Consider the following 26,548-nt stretch of genomic DNA (forward strand, 5'->3'; position numbering starts at 1 on the left):
ATTACACAGAGGTCAAACTTTAAAAATGCTCCAGTCATGTTGAAAACTATATCACATTATTTGTCTAATCATAACAATTCCAAAAAGGTATAGTTTGGACTATCTATGATGGAATGTTCTGGAGTTATGAGGTAAAAACAGCAAAAATTGTGAAAAGGGCAATTTCAGTTTGTACAGGGGGCAAAAGTTAAAGTTGCTCCAATTTCAGCAAAAATAGTGCAAATTATTGGTTGCAATAAAAGGATCAATAAATGGAATAGTTTTGACTGTGCTGAATGCTTTGTCGCCAAAGTAAAGGTCAAACAAGGTCAACATCCATTGAATTCTATGACATGTGTCAGATGTTACCCTGTAACATGATAACTAAGCATGACAGATGGTGTAAACTATTCCTTTTTAGAACCCCATTAACCCAAACAATAATTTGCATATTTTTTTACTGAAATTGAAGCAACTTTAATATTTGACCCCTGTACAAACTGAAATTGACCTTTGTCACCATTTTTGCTGTTTTGACCCCATAACCCCAGAACATTCGGTCACAGATAGTCCAACTATACCTTTTTGAAATCGTTATGATCAGACAAGCAAAGTGATATAGTTTTCAACATGATTGGAGCATTTTTAAAGTTTGACCTGTGTGTAATTATTCATTGATCCCTACCTGGCTACAGCTACCACCCTGGGATGGCTATCATATATTTTTGTGTAGGCCATGATACACTGAGGTTGGATTCTAAGTGTCATATTTTTCCCCTTAAGTGGGCCGAAAACCTGCTTGGCCCATTGACTAATATGTCAGACTCTATTAATGCTCCACACGCAAACAGCTGGTGGTGTTTCAATAGCTAGTATAGTGACAGATTCATTAAACATTTGTAAAAGAAGAGGGTGTAAAAGAAAGGATGATGTCACTATTGTGAGACTGAGAATTGGTGATACATTCTTTAGCGGTGCTCTCTTCCTCCCAGGAAAGCATCAAGATGGACTATGTCAAGAACCAGAGAGAGTGCAGCTTGTTCTCAAGTAATGTAATAAATATTCCAGAGAAAGGCAAGAGCTTCTCTCAGAATTTAGAAGAATTGATCTGAAAGAAGTTTCTGTAGGAAGTATTTTATACACAGAGTCAAGTGGGAAGGGGAAGCGCTGGCTTTTAAAAAACTAAAGACACTGGACTCATCGAGAAGATTTAGTACTGCTATAACGGACTGATGCAGCAGATGGCAGCATTGCAATAATAAGGATGCCGGCTGCCGTTACTCGCCATAGAAGAAAGGTAGAAGAAGAAGCTGGTGGCGGTAATGCACCGTGTTGGTGTTCAAACTTCCAATATAACCTCGATAGAAGAAGAATGTTGCAGAAATGTGGTAAACAGCTCGGGCCTTTAAGAACGGCTAATGGGAACACGATTTCGATTATTATTAGTTTTTATCTGTGTTATTTTGTATTCATTTTAGTACGTTAGATCGGCTTTTCATATCACCTGAAAAGCTATTGAATGGATCTTGTAACTGGTAAGACAACACTAATATTTAGCCAGCTAAGCTAACCACCTACCTTTGCGCTAAGTCGCTAGCGAACACAAGCTGGTAGCACCGTTTTAGGTTCATTTATTTAGAATTATGATTGTGCCCTTAGCGACGGTCGACATGTAGAACCCTTTTTTGTTTCCAGCGTGAATGTGCTGATGCTATTAAACAGTTATCACTTGCTAATATCTTAGCCTGAGCCAGTATAGAGGGTTTTCATGTGACATATCGGTCATGTCATTTTGTGTCCCGCGGCCATTCTGGATTACGACGCGGTGGCCGCTGTGTTACGCTACGTGCATTTGGCGAACAATTGCAGAAGCTTCAACGTCGGTGTGAAGAAGCCTCACGGCACCGTGGCGCTGAGAGAGATCCGTCGCTACCATTAATCCACTGATCCCAGAATTTTATTTTATTCGGCAATAAAATTATATAAGAATACATAAAAATACTGCCGAGGATAACACAAGAACGCTTCCTATACGGATGCTTATTTACATTGTGGTCCTCGAGCACCGAGCTGCTGATCCGCAAGCTGCCCTTCTAGCGCCTGGTGAGAGAAATCGCTCAGGACTTCAAGACCAACCTCCGCTTTCAGAGCTCCGCCGTGATGTTCTGCAGGAGGCCGGCGAGGCTGACCTGGTCGGCAGCTTCCTAGTTCAGAATATTGCAGTGTGACACTGTCGGTCAGTTCGTTACATCGCCACTAAATTCACTATCTGGTATAAGATACAGATCCACTGAACCGACTGCTACACATCTATCACGATAAATAGCTTTATCTCGAGGATTTGAAGCATCGTAATAACCGTACATTCTCTCCATTTTTCTATCGCACGCCAGCCTCCTTGTAATCCAGAATGGACACGGCACATGTCCTGCAGCAAATCGGTCACCTGATTGAAAACCCTCTATAACCCACAGTCTGTGTCTGTGCACTGGCTGTATATTTAATGTAATTTATGTCTCTTAACAGATATCTGAACTTACGTTTTTTTTTTCTTCTTCTTCTTCTTCTTCAGTGCTTTGAATAGAAGATGCAAGAACTGCAAGATTAAAAAAGTTAATGTCTTTGTTGCTTGAGTATGTAAATGTTTACTGGGTGTGGTCAGCCCCTCACTTACACATGAGTGCTGTTTCGTTCTCTTGTTGGGCCGAGCGCCATGCCTGACCGGGACAGTTCCTACCTGTCTGCTGGTAGTGGGAGTGGTAGTACTGTTTGTGAGGAAGGAGGACCTGGGTCGGGGTTAGCCGGGGGTTCGGCAGAGAGTAGAGTGTGTTCCGGAGGAGGTGTTGGGGGTAACGTCTCTGGTTCTGGGGGCATGGGTGGAGGAGGGGTGCTTGGAAATGGTAACAGTTGTGGGAATGGTGGTGGTGGGAGTCAAGGTGCAGGGCTGGCATTGGATGGTGTCTGCAGAGATTTTATACGAAATGTGTGCAAGAGGGGTAAGCGCTGCCGTTTTAAACACCTTGACTTCAACCAGGTGCCAGACTTGGGCGTGCAAAAGAATGAGTTCATTTTCTGTCATGATCACCAAAATAAAGAGTGTATGCGTTCTAACTGCCGCTTTGTCCATGGATCTAAAGAGGACGAGGATTACTACAAGAAAACTGGAGAGCTGCCCCTCAGACTAAGAGGGAAAGTTGCAGCACGACTGGGCTTGTCCCCCATGGATCTCCCACATAGCCGCGGAGAGATCCCCATCTGCAGAGACTTCCTGAAGGGGGAGTGCCTAAGAGGCAATAAGTGTAAATTCCGGCATGTCAAAAAAGATTACGAGTATGAATCTTCCAGGGTTGGAGTGGGTGGAGTAATGGGGCCTGGTGCCACTGGAATGGTGAATGCTGGTGGAGGTCTTGGTGGGTCAGGAGGAAGTGCCTATGGAGGAATGCAAGGACTTGTGGGAGGTGGAGTCGGAAGTAACATGATGGGGATGGGCTGCCCTGGTTTGGGTGGCTGTCGAGATCCAGGGTTTTCAGGAGTTGGGAGTGTAAGTGGAGGAGGTATGAGTGGCTGTTTGTCCATAGGGTCTTCAGTACAGCGGCGGTATGACAGAAGTGCTTGCTCAGTATACGACCCCCTGCTTGAGAGTGGGCTGTTTGACGCAGGATCCCTGGAGGCCTCTATGGACCACACTGCTGTACAGTATAAAAGACGGCGATTGGAGGGTCTACGTCTGGCAGATGGGAGTGGAGGTGGACACTATGAGCTAGGCGTTCAGGCTACCTTGCAGCCTCGCCCCCTGGAGTACAGGTTCTTGGAAGAAGAAAATTCCTTGCTAAGGAAGAGAGTGGAAGAATTAAAGAAGCAGGTTAGAATGACCAATGGTTTGAAAAACACTTTTTTAAATATGCTGACTCGAAATGAATACTATTTTTCAAATCCTTAAATTAGTCTTAATGAATGCCTGATATCCATTGAAGGGAAACTGACTCATTTAAAAGGTTCATGGGGAAAACTGGCAATTGTCAACTAAATGTAGTTGAAAATCCAGAGCTGTTTCCTTGTTTTCAAATAATTGCAGATTAAAAGCATTAGAATATACAGTGCCCTCCAAAAGTATTACATTTTAATTTGCTTATGTCATTTCAAATACTAAAAAAAATCTAAAAATATCTTCCTCAAACTCAAAGCAATCACATATTCATGCTACTGTGGGTACCACACAGGTATTATACCAAAGTGTTCCATTACTTATGCAACCCATCATCTTGGCTTTTATATTTTTAATTAATTTATATCAAGTTTTAGAGATTTGCTTTCAGTTTGAGTTTAAGGAAGGTCATTTTAGAAATTTATATTTTTTTTTTGTATTTGAAATGCCATAAACAAATTAAAATACGTGGAATAGGAAGTGTTCAAATACTTTTAGAGGTTACTGTAAAAGAGCTGTTACTCTGGAAATGTTTGGGATTTTGTTTGTTTGTGGGGTACCCTTTGATACCTTTACACTGCTGCATTAATAGAGATAACAAAAAAGTAATATATCAGAATATAATACAATCAGGTACAGGGTGTATGTACTTGGACAATGATGTAATTTTGTCTGTTTACACCAACGCAGTGGCATTTAAATGATATAGTCAAGATGTTAACTTTCAGCTTTACATTCACAGGGTCTAACAAAAATACTGCATTAACCATTTCTGAATTACATCCATTTTATATACATTCTGTCCTTTTTCAGAGGCCGGACATTTTTGGACAATTTTTAATACAAATTGCCACTTTTGCAACCAGTTTTCTTTTGAGAAGTCAAGTGATGGATACACACAGTCAGTAAATATGTCTTGTTTTTGATTTACATGAATCACATGAAGAAATACTAAAGGCCCCCCTGACACTTGCACGACTTTCATGCATGCACTTGCACGCCCTGTGTTGCCCAGGAGAGTAAACTCGTGTTTAACGGGTGTAGACTGAAGGGGGCCTTAACACTATGGTATTATATGGTAAACCTGTCTGGATTAGGTAGCTCTCAAAACTACAAATGCCCTGACACTTGCGACTTTGATCAGAGCACTTGCACGCACGCCATTGTGACGATCCCACCCGCTGTGTTCCCAGCTAGACACTGTGCTTTGTTCTACCGGCTGCCACACGCTGGGCGCTGCGTATATAAAATAATTATTTTGTAGCGCATTAATCATTTTCTCTGTAAGTTGGCTGCTGAAAATGGCTCTAATCGCTTCCTGAATCACAAAGGACCGCTCCAGCTGCAGCCATTCACGTGCGCTGAGCATTTGGAGCAGTCTAAAAAGGTTATTATTTGTCATGTTTACACTGTCATGGCTTGGTAAAGCAGTTGCATGTTCTTTCCTTCTTATGTGCAGCTGTAAAAGTATGTTTATGAGAGATTTAACATCTCGTTATAATCCTTCAGACGAGTTGCACTCTGATGTGGTGCGCTGATGCAGCCACTTACTTTGTTCACTTCTTTACTCCACTTGACAAGCTGCATGTAATGTTGGCGAGTAGATCATGCCACGTTGCACGACATTTATGTGTGAAAGATTTTTTGAACATTTCAAAATTCTCTTTGCGCAATTGCAAGCGCCGGCGCCCCTCTCACATTCAGTTACACCCATTAAAGACAAGTTTACTCTCCTGCACGACACAGTGCGTGCAAGTGGGTGCATCAAAGTCATGCAAGTGTCAGGGGGCCTTAAGACAGTTGTAAGTAAAATGGGTTTGAGTTTTCCATGTCTTATGGCTAATAATTTTTTTCTATAATGAAGACAATCCATCTGTATGCAGCTGCAGCACAAAGCTGTGCTATGCCTGATGTGGACTGAGGCACCTCTTGTAGTTTAAATATTAACCTTATTGTTTAAATATTAAATAGGATTGACCAAAGAAAAGTATCACTGTTTTACAAATGCATATATATATAAGTCATTGAAAGCTGTTTTCACTGAAAGTATTTGAAGCTGCGTTAAGTCTGTTCAAAGTCCAAGGTTTGTCATTTCTGGGAGCTCTCTTTGTCTTTAAGCATCTTGGGCATCTTTAAAAAGAAAAAGGTGACATATTCTGCAACCAGACATGACAGTATCTGGGACACTCTTAAAAAGTAAGTGGTGAAACAATCACATTCGTAAACATTTTGGCAAAGAAAAATTATGATTAATACCATTGGTGAGTTTGCCCAATTATGAAAAATGATTAGACTTTCCGAACACAAACTGACTGGAACTTAGTTTAATCAGTGATTATTGTTTAACATACTTGACTACAGTTGTCAGCAATTCATAGATGAGACTTTTTAATCAATTTTGTTTGTTTCTCAGGTTTCAAACCTCATTGCCACAAATGAGGTTCTCTTGGAGCAGAATGCGCAGTTCCGAAGCCAAGCCAAGGTGATGACACTGTCTTCCACTCCTGCCCCTACTGAGCAGAGTCTGGCGCCTCCTGTGGGTGCAGTCAGTTCCTACAATCACAGCATTGCCCAGACTCACACCACGCTGAGCAGCGCTGCGCTGCAGCCTCGGCCCGTTACACAGCAGGACCTCGTCGCACCCACTGGCGCACCTGCAGCGCCACCAGCTAATGCTGCCCCACCTACAGCTCCACCACCCCACCTCAATCCAGAGATCACACCCCTCTCAGCTGCCCTCGCACAGACCATTGCCCAGGGGATGGCGCCCCCTGTCTCTATGGCACCTGTAGCAGCAGTATCTGTGGCGCCAGTGGCCGTGTCCATGTCCATGAGTCAGCCCCTGCCTGGTATCACAATGAGTCACGCCACGACACCGATGGTGTCCTATCCCATAGCCAGTCAAAGTATGAGGATAACAACTCTGCCTCATTAAGTCATTCATTCACTGGGGAGACTGGAATCTTCTCAGCACATCTTTTTCTGTAAACGAACAGTCACAGCAATCAGGTATGTGGACAGGACAAAGCTTCTTCTGCAGACTGACCTGTGAACTTTGACAGCAACGTGTGTCACAAGTTCTAGTTACATATGTGCTGTCATCCATACTGTCAGAAACTTTTCTGAGGCGGCTGTGCTGTCCCAGTGGGGACATGAACACTTTGGATGCAGTTTGTTTTTTAGCTTTGTGGATTAAACTGATGTACAAACATTGGTATTTTACACGTCAAAAAAAAAAAGAATAACAACCACTCAACAATAAATATTGTGTTACCTGTCTTTAACTCCTACTCGTAAAGTCTTTTATTTTTGTTACCTGGATTTGTTAAAACCAAACACTCAAAACCTAATGAAATGGGCTGGTCCTAAGGCATTTTGAGCCTTGATTGAGTGTTGACTCTTGACATTGCTCTTCTAGTTTGCGGCTGATCCACGCCCCCCCCCCCCCCCCCCCCCCTCTCAAATGCCTGACAGAAAATATTGAATGTTTTCATGTTTGGTTTTTTTTTTTTTTTTTTTTTTGATGCACCTGTATTTGCTGAATTTGATCTTCAGAAAATTATAACAGCATCCTGCTCATAGTTTGTTTTTGGTTTACACATGCTGTTAATATATATATATTTTTTTTTATTTGAGTTGTCTGGATGGAGTTACATTGGGTAAACTCAGAATTCCCTGCGTCTTCAGTAGCTGAATATCCATGTGACTGTATAAACAAATGGCACTTTTTTTTTTTTTTTTTTTTCCCTTTTCATGAGTAGTAAGAATAGGTTTGCTCCAGGCCTGTGTGCTCTTGAAGGATTTTGGGATTGAGGAGACTATCTACTCTGTTATTAGAAAATAAACCACGGCAGACAGTCTGCCTCCACCAGGAATACTTTGGGGAAAAAAAACGTGGTAACGTGGCTGTCGTATCTCTGTGTTTTGTCCATCTTCATCAGCCAGGTAAAGTGAATTTTACACATCAGTTACGTAGCAAAATTGTTGTAAAGAGTACCTCAACACCCCACCACCCTTGAAAAGTGTTCTTGATCTTGTCTAGGGCTGCATGATTGGTTTTTGCAGCTGAATAATCTGTTTATTTTTTCCATTAATCTCATTTGTTCTTATTATTACTACTAGGCTTCTGATTATTTCCTGATTGATTGTCCTTTGGTTAAAAACATACAATCTTGCATTCAAATATTTTGTAATTAAATAGTACATATATATTTTTTGAAAAAATACCAATATATAAAGGATATAAAATGCCAACCATTAAACAAGGCAGTCATGGAAAAAATATGAAAAAAAAAAAGTTTTGCGTCTTCCTGACACACACACACACACAAATAGAAAATAGAATCGTAACACATTTCATGTGGCTGCAACTAACATTTATTTTTGTGATCATTCAATCTGTTGATTGTTTTCTGGATTAAACTATTGTTAGCTCTAGAAAATGAGAAAAAAATCCATCAGTATGTTTCAAAGCTCAAGATGATGGCCAAAAATGTTTTGTCCAAAAGCCAAAAATATTTTGCTCAGTAACAGAAAAGAGGAAAGAAACCAGGAAATACTCACTTTTAAGAAGCTTTTTAAAAAGACTCAAAACTAAATTACCAAAATAGCCGGTGAATTTAATAATTCACCAATAATCAATCAGCTCTAATTATGTCTGCGTCCCTTCCAATAACTTCAAGGATGGTTTTTACTTCTCTAGTGCTGCATATCAGAGTTTGATCACTATTCAGAGACATGGGATGCTGTTTGTCTTTATAGTTGTTACTAGGAGTGGTGATCCAAACACTGCCATAAAACAGCTGAATAAACCCTGAGTTGGGTAGTTTTCACCCTGTTAGGATAGTGTCTGCTGCCATGCAACGTGCTCAACTGCACACCGGGGGCAACTTGGGAATGAAGCAGCTTCTTAAAAGTGATTTTCCTGTCTGATTGGGAATTGATCCCATAGCAGTCTGGCCACAAGCCCACTTCTCATAACTTCTTATATACCACTTCCCCCTACAACAGGATATTATCTCCTGCGGTGAGATAATATATTGTAAAAAAGAAAAAGCTGTTACCTTGGTTTCCTGTGTGCTGCAATTTGTCTGGATTTCTCAATATTTGATGCAAATGTCGAGCTTCTCCGTCTGCGAGTTATTTGGTTGTGGCTAAAGACTCATGTGACTATAGTGGCAAATTAAATCGGTCACCTATGGCTCTATGGGATAGGATTTGCACTACTAGTGGACCGGGGTTTGTTTCCAGCTGTGGGATCCAATGTGTCCTCGGACAACAAGACACTTCATCCGCATCATCCCAGTCCTGTCAGCTGGGAATATGTTCTGGCCTTGGCTGGAGAAGTAACCTGTAATTGATTTGGATCCTTTCTAGGGGGAGCTGCATATCAGGAGTTTGACTGCACTAATCATGCTCAAAAGCAGCTTCAAAGGCATAGTTTTTAAACCAGGTTCGTGAAATATGAACAAGAACCATAATATAATTTATGGCGCCCAAGAGGTGTGGAAGACTGCAGCTTTTGCGTCAATGCTCGATACAAGAATTCTGTTTTCATATCTCAAAAATCTGATGCGATTGGCAAAAACTAAGACCAGATTCGGATTCAGTGCCCCCAAATTACCCAAAATGTGTTGAAAAACTCCATGTAAGAAAAATCGTGTTGACCAGTGTAAGATTTTACCAATATCAATATTACTTTTCTGTCCAATTCTATTGATTCATATATCAGTTCCTGAAGACTTTTCTGTGTGGATGAATAGAGGCCTACACAGGTTTTCACCATCAGTGTTTTCCCCATCATTGCTAGATGCAGAGTTTCATGTCATCATAATGCCAGATGTGATTCCATGACATGTTTCTGTGTCTCAAAATAGCATGCTGGTATATTGGTAAGAGTAATTGTTAATGTTTGAGGCATATGATTCCAACAGACTGAAATATTTGGAACCGAGTCTTGTTTACATCCTTGCTCTCATCCACTTTGCGTTGCAGTGATAAGTACCAGCCTGATGGGATTCAGGGGTTGTATAGGACTTATACCTTCTTTAAAAGTTCAATAAATATCTGCGTTGTTTGATCACCTACACTTATACTGATACTTAAACATACAGCAGTGCAAAAGTAAACACCTGATCCATGCATGTACGTGAAATCCCTGCTGATGTCTAAACCATCTTTGCACCACAAGCTCACACTGCCAGTGTTTAGCTGCTGTGTATCCGTGGGTTCTCTCCGGGTGCTCTGGCTTCCTCCTACATCCAAAAGCATGCAGGTTAGGTGGATTGGGCACTTTAAATTGTCCGTAGGTCTGTGTGCAAGTGTGAATATTTGTCTGTCTATATGCGACAGACTGACATCCTGTCCAGGGTGTACCCTGCCTCACGCCCTGTGACTGCTGGGATAGGCTCCAGCCCTGTGCAACCCTTAATTGGAGTAAGCAGACATAGAAAATTGATGGATTATCTAAATGAATAAATTCAAGTGTCTGCTTGTTAAAAATTATCCGGTCAGGTTTACTACTAAATTCCTGAACCAAAGCCTGATTCGCAAATCTTGACTAAGTCTATATTACGGTAGCTGATAGAGGCCACAGCACTTCCAAATTAAGACAATGTGACAAATGCAGAAAACATAAATACAAAAGGCACTTGCATCAATTCCACCTGCATCACAAAACATCTTGCAAATGTAACACATTGCAAATGCAGAGAACACAAATATGTCATGCATGCAACAATTTTACTTGGTTATGTGTCTGCTGCAAATTCCTGCAGCACACCCCAAAACAAAGATGTGCTGCAAAGCTTCACATCACAATGGAACTACAAGTAGCACAAAACGGTCTCTTCCCAGGGGACCTTTGATTGTTCAGTGCATCACTGCACTCTGCTCTGAGTGACTTCATTCAATTTAATTTATTTGAAATTATCTGCAATTAAAACATAAATGTACCCATTTGATGCATTGCACGCATCTGCAGTCCTTAGATACAGATAAATATAGCACACATTAAAACATCAAACATCACAAATAAATACAGCTCACATCAAACATCATTCAACAGGTAAAGACATAGAGCAATACTGTATATTGCACATAAAGTGCTCCTCACAAGCACACACACCCACACACTGCATAAGCAGTGGGTATAACAGCATGCGCAGCACACATGCATACACATTATCTAAAAAAGACCTATTATTCTTAGCATATACTAACTACTTAGTATATTATACTTATTATTCACTGCATTTATCATTTTACTCTGAAGCTGCCTATATTTTCACATTTTATTATTTTATTTGCAATGCATTAACAGTAGAAGTCAGTAAAGGTTTGCTAAGCAGAAACTTCTTTTTGTGTTGCAAGTACTTCTGCATTGTTGTGCTTTTTTGGTGCAATGCGCGGATTCATTCATTCATCTTCTACCGCTTAGTCCATTTAAGGGTCGCGGGGGGCTGGAGCCTATCCCAGCAGCCGTAGAGCACAGCAGGGTACACCCAGGACAGGACGCCAGTCTGTCGCAGGGCCATAAACAGACAAACAAACACAGACACACCTATGGACAAAGATTCCAATCCACCTAACCCGCATGTCTTTGGATGTGGGAGGAAACAGGAGCACCCGGAGGAAACCTACGCAAACACGGGGAGAACATGCAAACTCCACACAGAAAGGCCACGGGAATTGAACCCACAACCTTCTTGCTGTGAGGCAACAGTGCTAACCACTATGCGCAGATTTACAGAGTGAATTTATCAAAATGTTGCATGTGCTGCAGGTTATACAGTGAGGAAAATAAGTATTTGAACACCCTGTGATTTTGTAACTTCTCCCTCTTAGAAATCATGGAGGGGTCTGAAATTTTCATCTTAGGTGCATGTCCACTGTGAGAGACATAATCTAAAAAAAAAAAAAAATCCGGAAATCACAATGTATGATTTTTTTTTTAAATAATTTATTTGTATGTTACTGCTGCAAATAAGTATTTGAACACCTGTGAAAATCAATGTTAATATCTGGTACAGTAGCCTTTGTTTGCAATTACAGAGGTCAAATGTTTCCTGTAGTTTTTCACCAGTTTTTCACCTGGACATGTGCTGGCTTGAGCAGGGGGACCTTGCTGCCCTGCAGGATTTTAAACCATGACAGCATCATGTGTTACTAATGTAATCTTTGTGACTGTGGTCCCAGCTCTCTTCAGGTCATTGATCAGGTCCTCTTGTGTAGTTCTGAGCTTTCTCAGAATCATCCTTACCCCACAAAGTGAGATCTTGCACGGAATCCCAGACTGAGGGAGATTGACAGTCATCTTGTGTTTCTTCCACTTTCTAATAAATAATCATAACAGTTGTTGTCTTCTACCAAGCTGCTTGCCTGTTGTCCTGTAGTCCATCCCAGCCTTGTGCAGATCTACAGTTTTGTCCCTGGTGTCCTTAGACAGCTCTTTGGTCTTGGCTATGGTGGACAGGTTGCCGTTTTTTTTTTTCATTTGCCTTGAATTTCCTTCTACAAGAGTGCAGTGGGCCCCAGACCCGGGGTCTAAAGCTGCACCCTTAACATTACTGACTTTGTATCCGAGGGGCTCTCTTCAAGATGGTGACCTTTCTTCTCCTCAAATACTGCCTTTGATCTCTTGCCCGACTTCTCAAGTTTGAGTAAGCGAAGCAGTGAGAGATCTTTTTCTTCTCCCCAATGGACCAATTTACAATGATGCAGTTTCACTGGATTCTTTTAGCCCATTGGTGGTGTTGTTGCTGGGGTCCAGGATCAGAACTATCTGGTGGATGACACCGCTGATCTGGTGGATGACCCAGCTGAGTGCTGCTACAGAAGAGATGTCTCCACGCAGCACTGGGAGAAGTTGCACCATTTTCTTCATACGCCCTGGTGCCTAGGCACTTTGTGGAGGTTTTAGCTAGGGTTTGTTTCTTTTGAAACATCCTCATACCAAGATCCCTCCTGGCAAACCCCTTCACAGTGGGGCCGAGGACACTCGAGGCTCGTGTCCAGTAGTGTGATTGACTGTGTGTGTGAACAGGTGTCTTTTATATAGGTAACAAGTTCAAACAGGTGCAATTAATACAGGTAAAGAGTGCAGAATAAGAGGGCTTCTTAAAGAAAAATTAACAGGTCTGTGTGAGCCAGAATTCTTGCTGTTTTGGTAAGTGTTCAAATACTTATTTGCAGCAGTAACATACAAATAAATTATTAAAAAAATCATGCATTGTGTTTTCCGGATTTTTTTTTTTTTTTTTTTTTTTAGATTATGTCTCTCACAGTGGACATGCACCTAAGATGAAAATTTCAGACCCCTCCATGATTTCAAAGTGGGAGAACTTGCAAAATCACAGGGTGTTTAAATACTTATTTTCCTCACTGTATTTGTTGGTGTTTGCATTTGTTTGGGTTTTTTTTTTTTTTTTTTTTTACCAGACAGTTTTTGATAGAACTAGTTGTCAGTGTGGATGCCTTGTTGCTGCTGTGTTGAAAGTATTTTTCTGCATTAGCTAGCAGTTGTCTTAATTTGGTCATCATTTTGTGTGTGTGCCCCCTCCCCGGTCAGATAATTCTGCCTCCGCCCCTGTGTTTAGTCTAAATGGCTGTTCTTCAGCGATGACTCGTCAAAGATGCAGTTTGCTCCAGTGGGCGTGTTTTCGTTCAGATAACGGGACCGAGCCGCTGTGTCCGCCACACGTTCTCTACTCGCACAGCGGAATGGTTCAAAATGAAGAATAACTGCGTTTTAATGTAATTGAAGATGCGTCACGAAGAAACAGACTGAAGTACTGACGGGACAAGTAAAGTAAGATAAAGATTATCTCCAACGTAGTTAAAAGTGGCGACAAAAGGAGCGGCAGCGCTGAAATAACTGGTAGGTTTCTTCGATCACACTTTAAAAAATTTTTTTTATTATTATTATTATTATTGCTGTCAGACTTTATGTCAGTGTTACTTTCTTGGCTGCAGAAGACGGTCCCACAATGCAAAGCGACAAATCAGGGCCGCAGGATCCGAGCGCGAGCCACGCTGAGAAGAAGGAGCCGTGCCACGAGGAGCCGGAAGTCGCCAAACCAAAGGGGATCAGTGCAGTGGCGGTGCTGTGGACATTTGGCAAATGTCTGGGGGCCCTGCTGCCCGTCTACCTGGCTGGGTACTATCGGGTCAGTACCAGCCTGTTGGTGTTTGGGATGATGGTCTACACGGGATGGAAACATGCCCGAGAGGCCAAGGAGGCTCGCCTCAAGTCAGCCATGCAGCTGCACAACAACCAGCAGGAGGGTATGGACCTGAACATGTCCAAAATCAAAGGAGACCTGCCTGCCTGGGTAAGCAAGAAACCCTGTGACAGGGGGCGTGCTCCCAAAACCTTCACGGAGGTGCTTTTGGTGTCTCACTTTGACCAGGAAGAATGAAAAGGTGTTTCCTAAAGGCCAATGTTGGCCTTTAGTCACATTTACACCCCCCCCCCCCCCCCCAAAGTGGGCTAAAATATTGAGCAATTAATCAAAAATATGACTTGGCTCAGTTGAAATTGAGGGAAAATGTATTAAATAGGTACAACAACAAGGTGCTCGAAGACTACATACCTCTGCCAGGGTAATAACCATCTTGGGGGATAGGTGTCTTTTTGCAATATGCACACACACACACAAAAAAGTTTTGTGAAATACCAGAAAACAGGAAAGAAAACACTTAAATCTAACCCAGAAGTGCGTCAAAACATAATTTTTTTTCCTGACCACATAAATTAACGTGAAGAGCTTCTTGTAATTTTTTTGAGTTGTTATGAACAGTCATAGAGCATCACCACTCCTATTGGTGTGTACAAGCATATTAATAATAATAACAATTATTATTGCATTATATAATAAATTCCCGAGAGGCTGAGTCACTATTAAATTTACTGGGGTTGTGTTGTTGCTTGGGAGAGAAAAAAGTGCATGTATTTAATTATGCAGATCTGTTATTTGCAGTGCCAGTTGAGTACCCCCCACCCAACACCTCAATGCTGCAAATGACACCTTTTACAAATCATAGTGGGGAGGGGTCACTTCTTCCGCTTTTGTAATGACAGCCTTAATAATGTTCTTGTCTTGTAATACAATAAGTTTCTGCAAAATACACAACAGTTGTCGTGCTTTTTGTTTGTGAGTCACTCATTCTGAGAATATATGTGCTAAAATGGAAAATGCTGGGAGAAAAAAAACAACCTTTGTGGGTCTGTTCTGACGCAGAGCAGCCAGCCACACCCAGTGAGGTTTTTGTGGACCCATTTATTTTTAACAACCGTTAGTGTAACCGCACCAGTAACCCTGTTTTATTGAATTACTTAAGAGGTCAACATGGACATTCAAAGTGCTCTGCATCATTCAACAATATTAATGTTTATGCAGGGTTTAAAAAGAGGTAAACGTATGAAATGTGAACAGAGAAAAGCTGTGGAGCAAATGTTTTTATTGCAAATGTTTACTTGTTTTGCCTGTTTCTAATTTTTTTTTAAAGACAATCTGTTTAAAGCCTGATGTAAGAGATGCTGATGTATTATTAACAGCATTATTGTTGATATTTTTAGATCATCATCATTTCTACATCCTGTATGTTTAACAGATCCTTACAGTGGTGCTAAGTAGCTTTTTGTTTTCTCTTTTTTTAATATTCAGGTCAATTTTCCAGATGTTGAAAAGGTTGAATGGCTCAATAAGGTAACATGTCCTGATTCCCTTTGTCACATTCATGTTTTCAGCGTTTGACTTTATAAAAATACATTATCTATTCATCTTTTATCAAGCCCACAACATTACACACACACACACACACACACACACACACACGGTTTGTATGGAACCAGCTGTTGCGTTGATTGACACTTGCCGGCATGTGGTCGGATATTAGCTGGTGCTAGCTGATGGATTTTGTTGCTGCCGTGTTCCAGTACAGGCTGCACCGCCATTAGCTCAGCTGCTCAGTGTGTGCTGCAGAGAGCAGGCCTCATGCCAGGCAACCATCTCAACATTTCCACTTCATTGCAGACTAGCTCTCAGGAAGGAGGAGGAGCTACCCAAAACCACAGCCATTGTCCCCCCCACCTCCACCACCCCCACCTGGCTTTCCAGCCCAAAGAAACTAGAGTTACTGATGGGGGGGAGATATAGAAATAAAATTGTTCATGTTAGCTGGACCACGGGATAGGATTGTCAGTGTGCATGACAAAGTTGTGTTTTGTGACTGTTTACTGGCCTGGAGATCAGCAGACTGTGCTTTTGTTCAGGATTTATCCTTCAGCAGCGCAGGCAGCTGATGACTCACTCTCTACTTATGCCAAACTGTAATCAACTGTGGGCTTCTGACAGTCACACAAGCACCACTTATGTTTTTAACTGTTCTTTTTCTACAGATAAAGACATTTGGAGATGTCTTTCATGTCCTGTGCTCTACATGTCACACAGGACTCGTACTAACACATGTAAGAAGTCAATTACCAAGTCTCTAGCAGCTGAGACCGACTGCAGCTGTTTCATTGTTCAATCCCCGCGCCTGTAAACTGGATAGTTTTGATGAAATGTGCACAGTTTGAATACCAAGGTTTAGTTCAAAATAGAGTCAGTATATACAGCAGACATGTAGGTGTGGTTTACTGTGGTTCAAGCAAATTATTTATTAGTGGGATTTATTGCAGTTATCAGTCTTTACATAAAACTAAACCATGTTCCAAAATGTATTCTGTGCAAATGCCATACTGGAACATGTTTTCAAACAAATAAAAACTGAAAACAGAACAACTTTATGAGATAAAAATGTCCCCTGTATACACAAGACATTTGACACGTGCCAACATGGGATTTTTTCAATTTAATTTAAATTTATTTTTATTTATATAGCGCCAAATCATAACAAAATTGCCTCAAGGCGCTTTGCATAAGTAAGGTCTAACCTTACCAACCCCCAGAGCAAGCACACAGGCGAACTCCTCTTGGCCTCAGATCAGAGTGTCAGACACTTATCAAACCCACATTTAACCCATTCACACAGGACCTGGAAGTGAGTATGGTGACACAAGCAGGCCCATGGTTTGAAGCTGTCCATGCCCCAATGTCCTTGTATGTTCAGTTTCTTAAGTGCAAGTGTTTCATCACAAAAGATATAATACCACTGATATACAATGGTCCGAATGTTGTACCGGACCATTGTGGTGAACAAAGAGCTAAGCCAGAGGGCGAGGCTCTTCAATTACCAGTCCTATCTGCACCTGTGGTCATGAACCTTTGGTAATGACCAAAAGAAAAACATGGATACATTCATTCATTAATTTTCTGCTGCTTACCTGGACTCGGACCCTGTTAAGCAACAGACAACCAAGGGTGTCCCTTGGTTGTCTCCTTACGAAGGTCTCCCATGCATGTCCAACTGGGAGGAGGCCCTGGGGAAGATCCAAGACATGCTGAAGTGATTATATTTCCCACCTGGCTTCTGGCTTGGAAATGCCTCAGCACCCCCTGTTAGAGGCTCTTGGTTGAGGTTAGGGAAGTGTGAAATGAGCTGTTTGGTGTACTGCCACAGCAGCCTGGACCCAGATAAACAGCAGAATGTGGCAGAGTGGGAGATATATCATTTTGTGAGCTTGATCACAGATCTCTAATTCACCAAGGATGTCATGTTTTTACACACATAATGTTTACCAAGTTACTTGTATGCACATCTCCTAGTGCATCTGTAAAAACACAAAACCACTATGAAGCCACCTGAAGACTCTATGATGTAATGCTGAAGGTATTTTCTGAATGGAGTGTCCACTCAAATGTGGAACAACCAGTTTAAGTTACTGAGGTCTTGTCGATTCACAGGGAGCTGACTCACATCACGAGGAAGTTTAACGCAGGCTTTCTCACCCTTGTTCCTTTAAATCAGCCCCAGACAGGGTTTTACCCAGATAACTCTTTGAACAGACATACATAAGTTATGATTATGAGAGACAGCAGCTGGGAGCGAAGGTTTGGACTCAGCTTGTTGTTGGTAAACACAGTTTGTGACCATGTTCCTGCTGATGTGGTTTAGGTGCTGCAGCAGGTGTGGCCCTTTGTTGGGCAGTACCTCGAGAAGCTGCTTGTGGAAACCATTGCTCCATCTATCCGAGCTTCAAGTAGCCACCTGCAGACGCTCAGCTTCACAAAGGTGGACATGGGTGACAAGGTGATATCAGTCTGGCATTATTCATCCTCACATTGTTGTAAAGACTCACAAGAATTTGTGAAATCAAAAAGGGAACTGAAATTGTTTTCTGTTTGCTGCAGGCTATGAAGGTCGTAGGCATCAAAGCACACACAGAGAATGACAAGGGCCAGGTTCTGCTCGATCTGTATATTAGGTGAACATTTTGGTATTATTTTTTAAGAGTATCGCTGTTACACTTTTTTACATACTAGTCTAGACATTCTTTCTTTTTCTCTTCAGCTATGTTGGAAATGTTGAGATCAACGTTGAGGTGAAGCGATACTTCTGCAAAGCAGGAGTCAAAGGGATACAGGTTTGTCTTCCTGTCACATCTAAAAATATTATTTTTTCACAACAGTGACTTATTACATATATCTTTGTATACAGTACAATCTGGCATGAAGACAGTAAGGGCGACAGCAGTCTGACATTTAAGTCCAGTGACCTTATCCTTTGCCAAATCTTTTAAGAGCAATTCATAGACACTCTTCATCCACATACAGTGCCCTTCAAAGGTATTGGGCCCCTTGGTATTTCACATATTTTAATTTGTTTATGCCATCTCAAATACAAAAAGTAAATCAGACTTCTCAATATAAAAATTTGTAAAAATATCTTCCTTAAACTCAAACTCAAACCAAATCTCTGCAATTTGATATAAATGAATTAAAAATATAAAAGCGAAGATGATGGGTTGCATGAGTAATTACTTATGCAACCCATCATTGTGGCTTTTATATTTTTAGGGTTCACCGGGTTTTGGGGTTCATGGAGGCTGGTGAACCCCATCCTGACCAGGTCCGCATAATCACGGGTACACTGAAATCAAAAGTATATAATTGTATATTATACTATGATACAAAGAAATTGTCTAATGATAGATGGAGATGATACTGAAATATGTAGCTGTATTATTAAAATTTGAAGGTTTTCACAGGTGTCCTTTCTGTTTCTGTCTTAAGCTTCATGGGATGATGCGGGTCATTTTGGAGCCTCTAATTGGAGATGTGCCCATTGTGGGTGCGGTCACCATGTTTTTCATCCGGAGGCCTGTAGGTCCATGTACAAATACCTCTATTTGTCTGTTTCTCATTCACCTTCTACTGTTTATCTGGAACTGTTATGTATCTGAGTTTCGTCATTTATGCTTGTCATGTTATTGATTTCTTGTCAACCCTGATCAATCTGCTGCATGCAACACAATCTTCTGTCTTATCACTTCCCAGAAACTAGACATCAATTGGAGTGGGCTCACTAATTTGTTGGACATCCCTGGACTGAAGTAAGTCATGCTGCAGTGTCTTCAGTTTAGTTTGGATATTAGTAAAAATTCATCTCCAAAAAATATTTTATAAGCATGCGTTTTTTTTTTTTTTTATTTTAATATCATTATCCACACAACTGTATTTGTCTGTTTTCTGTCTGTGTATGGACACCTTCTAACTCACAAAAATGCCCCATAGATACTTCATCGATACACCATAGGTAGATGAGATGATTATACTGTATATTATATATTGTATATTAGGGTTGCTTGGTGATTATATTAACATATTAATGACGATTCAGTTGTTTCTTTTGTAAACATGATAACTCACTAACTATTCATTGCAGACACCTCATACTTGTACCACAGGTACACATGTTGTTTGTGGTTTACATACTAATCAGGATGAAATAATGTATTTTGTGAACATAATAATTCATTAGTAATACCTCCTACAAACTTCATCCTAACATCATAGGTATCCCCCTTGGGAGTAAATCATCAGATTAGATTTTAGGCTTATTTGATCCATGATGATATGTACTAATGAGAATTCAGTTATTACCTCTGCCAGTGAAGTTGGAGAAGGTTATGTTTTTGCCCCTGTTTTTGTTTGTTTGTTTGTTTGTGAACAACCTGAAGCTCACAATTTTTCATATGTTATAAATGTTTTTATTGAGGAGTCATATCCTGATAGGCAAGAATTGATTCAGTTTTCAAGGTCAAAGGACAAAGTCAGGAAAAATCTAGAAAAATTGGAAAAATCCCTATCTTTGACATTGAACAAATTTTCAAAAATTCATAACTCTGTTAAAAAATATCCAACTTCTTTCATATTTGAGAGTGTTATGTGGGATGGCATCCTTTGTCAACTGACAAAGTTTGATCTGGATCTGATCCAGACTACATTTAAATGTAAAATTGAAAACTCCATTTAATGTATATTTTACATGATAACTTAATCAAACGTGTCCCAATAACTCTCATATTTGAAAGTGAGGTACAGACTGGCACTCACTGACAAAGTCTGATCTGGATTGTGGATTTTGTAGACATTTGAATTTAATATTGAAAAGCCCATTTGGTGAACATTTTGCATGTATCTCAATCAAAAGTGACTCAATCACTCTCATTTGTGACAATGAGGTGCTAACTGGCACTCTCAATGAATAGACTAAGTTTGATTCGCATCTGATCCACATTGCGGATTTAGTGGATATTTGATTCTCTTTACCATTGAAAACCCCTTTTGATCTATATTTTGTATTATATTTTAGCTTATGAAAAGCCACTTCTAAAAGGACTTTGACAAGGTAAAAACTTGTGGAATTGAAAACTAGTGTTGGCAGAGGTTTGTGTTCTACAAGTGCTGTGCTCTAGTTTCTTTTGTGAACATAACTCGTTAATAATACAACGTAGACACTTCATACAGCTGATTACATTTGATATTTATTTGGCTTACATTCATTTTATACATATAGTGCCAAATCATAAGTCACCTCTTTGCGCAAGTATGGTTTAGAGCTTACCTGTCATATCAGCTAACGCATTGGTGACGGTGGTTTGTTTTTTGTTATTTTACAGGAAATAACCTCAAGAAACCCAGACTCTTTGGGGTGTCCATCTGCTATACTCTTATAATATTTATATGTTAATGAGTATGACGTGATTTGTCTTATGAACACAATACAGTAACTCCTTAAGAATACATCCTAGACACTTGATATGAACAACATGGGTACTTTCTCGGGAGTAAATAAGCTCATTAGAGTTTATTCTTAGAGTCTAGTATTGTGTGGCGCATATATTTGTATATTTTTTGGGAAGTCTTTTCTCGATGAAAGATTACTTGCGAAAGTATTATTACTGAGACTTTATATTCACAATGTATGTTATGTGGCTGCTATAAATATGCTAACTAGACTATTAATTTGCATAAATCATTCCAGCAGTCATAAATTAAGAATGCTTTGTAACAACACAGTAGTGCATTTGTTAAGCAGAAAGGTATATGTAGATATAGTTATTGCAGCCTTTTCTAGTCTTGGTGCGACACTGAGAAATTTGTGTGCTTCTTGTTACACAGAGAAAAGTCAGTGATGCTCTACAATAGGTTTTGGTTTCACTCTAAAGCCACTTTTCCCTCTGTGTCAGTGTCATGTCTGATAGCATGATTATGGATGCCATTGCTTCCTTCTTGGTGCTCCCCAACCGCTTGGTTGTCCCACTTGTTCAAGGCCTGCATGTGGCTCAGCTGCGCTCTCCTTTACCCCGGGTAAGGCTTAAACATGCACCTGCACAGCGAGAGAGACCACGATATTAATTCCACAGCCATATATTTCTTATTCTTTGTTTCAGGGTGTGGTACGGATCCATCTACTAGAGGCAGACAATCTGGCAGCTAAGGACAGCTACGTAAAAGGGGTCATGGCTGGTTTGTCTGACCCCTATGCTGTGGTTAGAGTGGGTCCTCAAATCTTCACCTCCAAACATGTAGACAACACAGTTTCTCCAAAGTGGGCAGAGACGTATGAGGTGAGGAAGGGGGTGGATGTGTAGAACATTAACATCATTAATCTGCATGGACAGGTGTCAGTGGACACCTCCGTGTTTTTCATCAGTACATTCAGTGTTGCGTCATTTCTTTTTGTTCTTGTATTTGAGGGATCGAACTGTTACACAGACTAGTGTGTCATTTTCATTCACACTGGATGGAATAGGCCACAGGCAGCATCCAAGCAAATCCCTCTGTCAGTCTTCATGGTGTGTGTGTGTGTGTGTGTGTGTGTGTGGTGTGTGTGTGTGTGTGTGTGTGTGTGTGTGTGTGTGTGTGTGTGTGTGTGTGTGTGTGTGTGTGTGTGTGTGTGTGTGTGTGTGTGTGTGTGTGTGTGTGTGTGTGTGTGTGTGTGTGTGTGTGTGTGTGTGTGTGTGTGTGTGTGTGTGTGTGTGTGTGTGTGTGTGTGTGTGTGTGTGTGTGTGTGAGTGTGTGTGTGAGTGTGTGAGTGTGTGAGTGTGTGTGTGAGTGTGTGTGTGAGTGTGTGATACATCAGGTTATAGTCCATGAAGTGCCTGGTCAGGAGTTGGAGGTGGAAGTATATGACAAAGACCCAGACCAGGATGATTTCCTGGGAAGGTACATATGTGAACTGCATGTTTTGTTTGCATGTCCGTGTTGAAGCTCACAGTATCAGCTCACCTCCGTCCCCTTTCATGATTGTTTTCTTTTGTCTCATAAAGTTTGGCTTTTTTGAGGATTATAGTTGCACAATCAAATTTAAAATGTCTGATCTTTTGTTCAGTGATTTTTTTCACTTCTCTTCCATTTAGGACCAAATTGGATTTGGGTATAGTGAAGAAGTCTATCGCTGTAGATAATGTAAGTAAATTCAGATCAGTCGTCCTTTATGACATCACAGTGTTTTTGTTGATAAAGGATTGCAAATGTTTGTCTGTCGCTGTCTTTGCAGTGGTTCAATTTGAAAGACGCTCACTCAGGACGTGTGCATCTCAGACTGGAGTGGTTGGCCTTGCTGCCGAGTACGGATCAACTGGAGCAGGTCTCAGTCTTTTAGGATCCATGATAATTTACCAAAGGATCATTTTAGTGTTTAAGAAGTGTCTATCAGTTAACATTATCTTACTTTGCAGAACAGTCGCTCAAAGAAAATAAATGACTTACGCAATCTCCTCCCCAGATCCTGAAGAGAAATGAAAGTGTGACTAGTACGAATGCTGATCCACCTTCTTCGGCCATCGTGGTTGTGTATCTGGACAAGGCTGAGGCACTTCCTGTGAGTCAAATGCGTTTACCCACCGTGCTCCAGTTTCTGCTCAGCACAGAGCTGCTTCCTGTGTGGTTACACTGAGGCAAAGCTGAACTCAAATCAGTTTTGACATTCCATAAGTCTGGAACCTTTTTCTGTCTGTTGCAGCGTGGATAAGAAAATGCTGTCAAATGCAATAATTCTTACGTTTAGTTTTGTTATCAGTGAACAGTGAGAGAATCTTTGCTATGAAACTCCACTGTGGCTTCTTTCACTGCAGATTTATATTTCCTTATTAAGTCATACAGCATTGTGCTTCCTTTCACGTGTTTTTGCTGTTGCTATGGTAGTGGTACTGTTCACATAACCACACGTTGTTAGGTTGGCACGTCAATAGTGGGTTTTTTTTTTTGTTTTTTTTTGCCCTGTGTACGGAATGTAATTTGTAAAATGTTGTGTTATGTGCTCATCTGTTTGCATCGTTGTTCATCTTTTAGATGAAGAAGGGAAATAAGGAGCCCAATCCCATGGTGCAGTTGACTTTACAGGATGTAACTAAAAAGAGCAAGGTACATTTCCACTCTGTATTACAGATTAAATTTTAAGTGAAATCTGTTTTTTCCACATACTTGCTGCTGAATGCGACTTAATTACTACAGAGCTTGTGGGTACAGGATTGTTCAAAACGCAGTGGTATCCAGTTACAATATCAAAGGTAGAAAAGTAAATCTGCATTGTTGGGAAGATAAAACCATTTTTCATATCCTGCACAAAGGTCATATTTAAAATGCAATGAGTATACCATATTTTCCAGACTATATGTTGCACTGGAGTATTATTCACATCAGTCCAGAATTACCGGTAGTTATGTTTATTTTTAAAACATGGTGCTCCTGCATCATGCAACAAGAAGTAAAATAATCATTGATGCATCATTTATGTGTAACACAAACACCACATTACAAAGCATAAGCTAGTGGCCTAATTGTATGAGACACAAAGAACTCATAATTAAACAGCTTCTTGTCACCACTGAACAGATGCAAACATCTGTTCAGAACTAAATGTGTGTACATTTACCACACTAAGTGGAACTGAATGGTTTAAAGCTCAGGCAGCACGGTGGCTTGGTGGTTAGCATTGTTGCCTCACAGCGAGAAGGTCATGGGATCAATTCCCACCTCTGGCCTTTCGGTGTGTATTTTGCATGTTCTCCTCATGTTTATGTGGGTTCTTTCTGGGTCCTCCAGCTTCCTCCCACATCCAAGGACATGCAGGTTAGGTGAATTGGCAACTATAAATTGTTTGTAGTTGTGAGTGTGAATGTGTTTGTTTGTCTACATGTGGCCCTGCGACAGGCTGGCGTCCTGTCCAGGGTGTACCCTGTCTCACACCTTGTGACTGCTGGGATAGGCTCCAGCTCCTATTGAAGATGTGTGTGTGTGTGTGTGTGTGTGTGTGTGTGTGTGTGTGTGTGTGTGTGTGTGTGTGTGTGTGTGTGTGTGTGTGTGTGTGTGTGTGTGTGTGTGTGTGTGTGTGTGTGTGTGTGTGTGTGTGGTTTAAAACTCATATATGTATATTTTAAAGCATTATAGTTAGCCTTACCATAGCCTAGTCATCCTCCTCATTGCTGTTCTGGCTGGCCCACATACTCCAAATATGTTGAGAGCCGAGTAGAATAATGGTTCGGAAATTTTCTCTTCATTTAAGATTGTGAACTTTCAGTTTGAGAGCATGATTTATTGCTTTCTTCTTTTCTTTTAATTCTTTATTTTCAAAAAGTGGAAAAACAACACCAAGTATAACAGTCCAACTAAATCATACAATAGAGAGACAATGTACACAGTAAATCCTGAAAAACAAATCATAATAGTCTACCACAAAACTGAAAAGGGAATGAGAATTTTGTTATAATAATTTCTATACGTGAGTGACCTCCACAAAGTCTGTTCGTAAAGGCTTTATATATGTAACCCATGATTTATTGCTTTCAGTCTTTCTCTAAGACCCAGGAAGTCCTTCTCATTCAGACTTCTTCTTTTTCCTATTATTATTATTATTATCATTACTGTTATTATCTTCATTATCTCGTTATTATTATTAGTGGTAGTGGTGGTAGTATTTTATGACATTTGGCATCCAGCTTAATGGCACATTACTGCCACCTTTTGCTCCAAACAAGTAAATAAATAAAATAAAATGTGACATAGTCTGGACAATGCTGTAAAAGAATAGATAGATAAATGAGTCCAACTAACTGTAACGCAACAAATTAAATTGGCATATAATAAGGATAAATTGATTCGATGTCAGTTTATGTTGATACACTTGCTCAAAAGAAAATGAATTTTGCTTTGCTTATCTAACTTACAATAGACCTGCCTGCCAGCTGTTGAACAAGGAATAATTTTCTCATCATATCTGATGGAAATTAGGAGCAGGTCTGGTTGAAGGTCTGTTGCCCACAAAGGCCACCCATAATTGTTTAAAACATGTTTAATTAATTAATTTCCTGCTGTCTTCTATATATTTTTCTACATTTTTCCCATTTTCATGTGAGGTCAGTGTGTGAGATAATGTGCCCTCAAAGTTGAGCAGGGATTGGTGTCTTTTGTGTCAGTTTATTTAAATGTTTGCCTCAGCTCTTCATTGATGCAAATGGAAGGTACCAAGAACCAAATCATTATCCACAGTCAACAGATGTAAAAAAGTACAATCAGTAAATGATTTTTTGTACTAACAGTACATACTGCATGAAAATTCAGTAAGGCATGTCTTCTAGAATATATTCCATTTCTAAGGTAGAACTCTACTAGTGTATACTAAGGTATATCTAAAAAAGGAAGAGTAGAATAGAGTGGAGCCACTTAGGTGCCTGGTCTTGAAAACCAGGGATGGTATGTTTACTGTGAAAACCAAGCGTTTTTACTGTGAAAGACTGTTAAAATACTGTAAATATGCCATTTTGTTTTACACAGGAATCTGATTTTTTTTTTCTAATTTATTATTTGTATCTTTAGACTTGTTATGCAACCATCAATCCAGAGTGGGAGGAGGCGTTCACCTTCTTCATCAAAGATCCCCGCAAGCAGGACATTGAGATTCAAGTAAGAGGTTTGAAGATCAGTTACACTGAACGTAGCTTCATGCATGGCATTTGGTCAGTTAAACCCATTGTGATTGTTCCTTTCCTTTAACTGTGGCCTGGTTTTGATGTCCTTCATGTTAAATTGACCAGGTGAAGGATGCTGACTGTGCGCAGACTTTGGGCAGTCTGACCATCCCCTTGTCCCGTCTGCTGTCCAGTCCGAGCCTTTCTCTGGACCAGTGGTTTCAGCTGGACAAGTCTGGATCTGCCAGTCGTATCTATATCAGCACAGTTCTCAGGGTAAACAACAC

The 26,548-nt window shown here is 40.5% G+C and overlaps 2 protein-coding genes across 6 annotated transcripts in view; both read left to right on the top strand.

Annotated features, from left to right (window-relative positions):
• The first annotated feature begins 1,286 nt into the window (after window positions 1–1,286).
• Window positions 1,287–7,188, top strand: zc3h10 (zinc finger CCCH-type containing 10). 2 transcript variants are annotated; one of them, XM_034166732.1, is made up of 3 exons: window positions 1,287–1,367; window positions 2,552–3,841; window positions 6,318–7,188. In XM_034166732.1, the coding sequence occupies exons 2-3, from the start codon at window positions 2,693–2,695 to the stop codon at window positions 6,837–6,839; spliced, it is 1,671 nt and encodes a 556-aa protein (XP_034022623.1). In that variant the 5' UTR covers window positions 1,287–1,367; window positions 2,552–2,692; the 3' UTR covers window positions 6,840–7,188. The 2 variants fall into 2 exon arrangements, with proteins under 2 accessions (XP_034022623.1, XP_034022622.1); XM_034166731.1 differs by having other exon boundaries at window positions 1,324–1,514.
• A 6,383-nt stretch (window positions 7,189–13,571) lies between these two features.
• The window catches only part of esyt1b (extended synaptotagmin-like protein 1b), a 55,977-nt gene continuing 43,000 nt past the window's right edge, over window positions 13,572–26,548 (top strand). For 2 of the 4 annotated variants that reach the window (XM_034166736.1, XM_034166735.1), the window contains exons 1-17: window positions 13,572–13,781; window positions 13,877–14,235; window positions 15,571–15,612; window positions 17,963–18,097; window positions 18,199–18,272; window positions 18,359–18,431; window positions 19,081–19,170; window positions 19,345–19,400; window positions 21,540–21,660; window positions 21,744–21,920; window positions 22,436–22,518; window positions 22,713–22,761; window positions 22,853–22,942; window positions 23,081–23,176; window positions 23,647–23,718; window positions 26,170–26,256; window positions 26,388–26,537. In XM_034166736.1, coding sequence (XP_034022627.1) covers window positions 13,891–14,235; window positions 15,571–15,612; window positions 17,963–18,097; window positions 18,199–18,272; window positions 18,359–18,431; window positions 19,081–19,170; window positions 19,345–19,400; window positions 21,540–21,660; window positions 21,744–21,920; window positions 22,436–22,518; window positions 22,713–22,761; window positions 22,853–22,942; window positions 23,081–23,176; window positions 23,647–23,718; window positions 26,170–26,256; window positions 26,388–26,537 — 1,740 coding nt within the window. In that variant the 5' untranslated portion in view covers window positions 13,572–13,781; window positions 13,877–13,890. The remainder of the gene's footprint in view (window positions 13,782–13,876; window positions 14,236–15,570; window positions 15,613–17,962; window positions 18,098–18,198; window positions 18,273–18,358; window positions 18,432–19,080; window positions 19,171–19,344; window positions 19,401–21,539; window positions 21,661–21,743; window positions 21,921–22,435; window positions 22,519–22,712; window positions 22,762–22,852; window positions 22,943–23,080; window positions 23,177–23,646; window positions 23,719–26,169; window positions 26,257–26,387; window positions 26,538–26,548) is intronic. The other 2 variants (XM_034166733.1, XM_034166734.1) reach the window with 1 other exon arrangement.

The sequence above is a fragment of the Thalassophryne amazonica genome, chromosome 3 (assembly GCF_902500255.1).
Source record: "Thalassophryne amazonica chromosome 3, fThaAma1.1, whole genome shotgun sequence".
Lineage (NCBI taxonomy): Eukaryota > Metazoa > Chordata > Actinopteri > Batrachoidiformes > Batrachoididae > Thalassophryne > Thalassophryne amazonica.

What these genes read in the sequence shown, in the direction of transcription:
- zc3h10 (XM_034166732.1), top strand. Translation starts at nt 2,693, where the DNA reads ATGCCTGACCGGGACAGTTCCTACCTGTCTGCTGGTAGTGGGAGTGGT. An exon ending in TGGAAGAATTAAAGAAGCAG is followed by an intron (nt 3,842 to 6,317) that starts GTTAGAATGACC and finishes TTTGTTTCTCAG; the next exon opens with GTTTCAAACCTCATTGCCAC.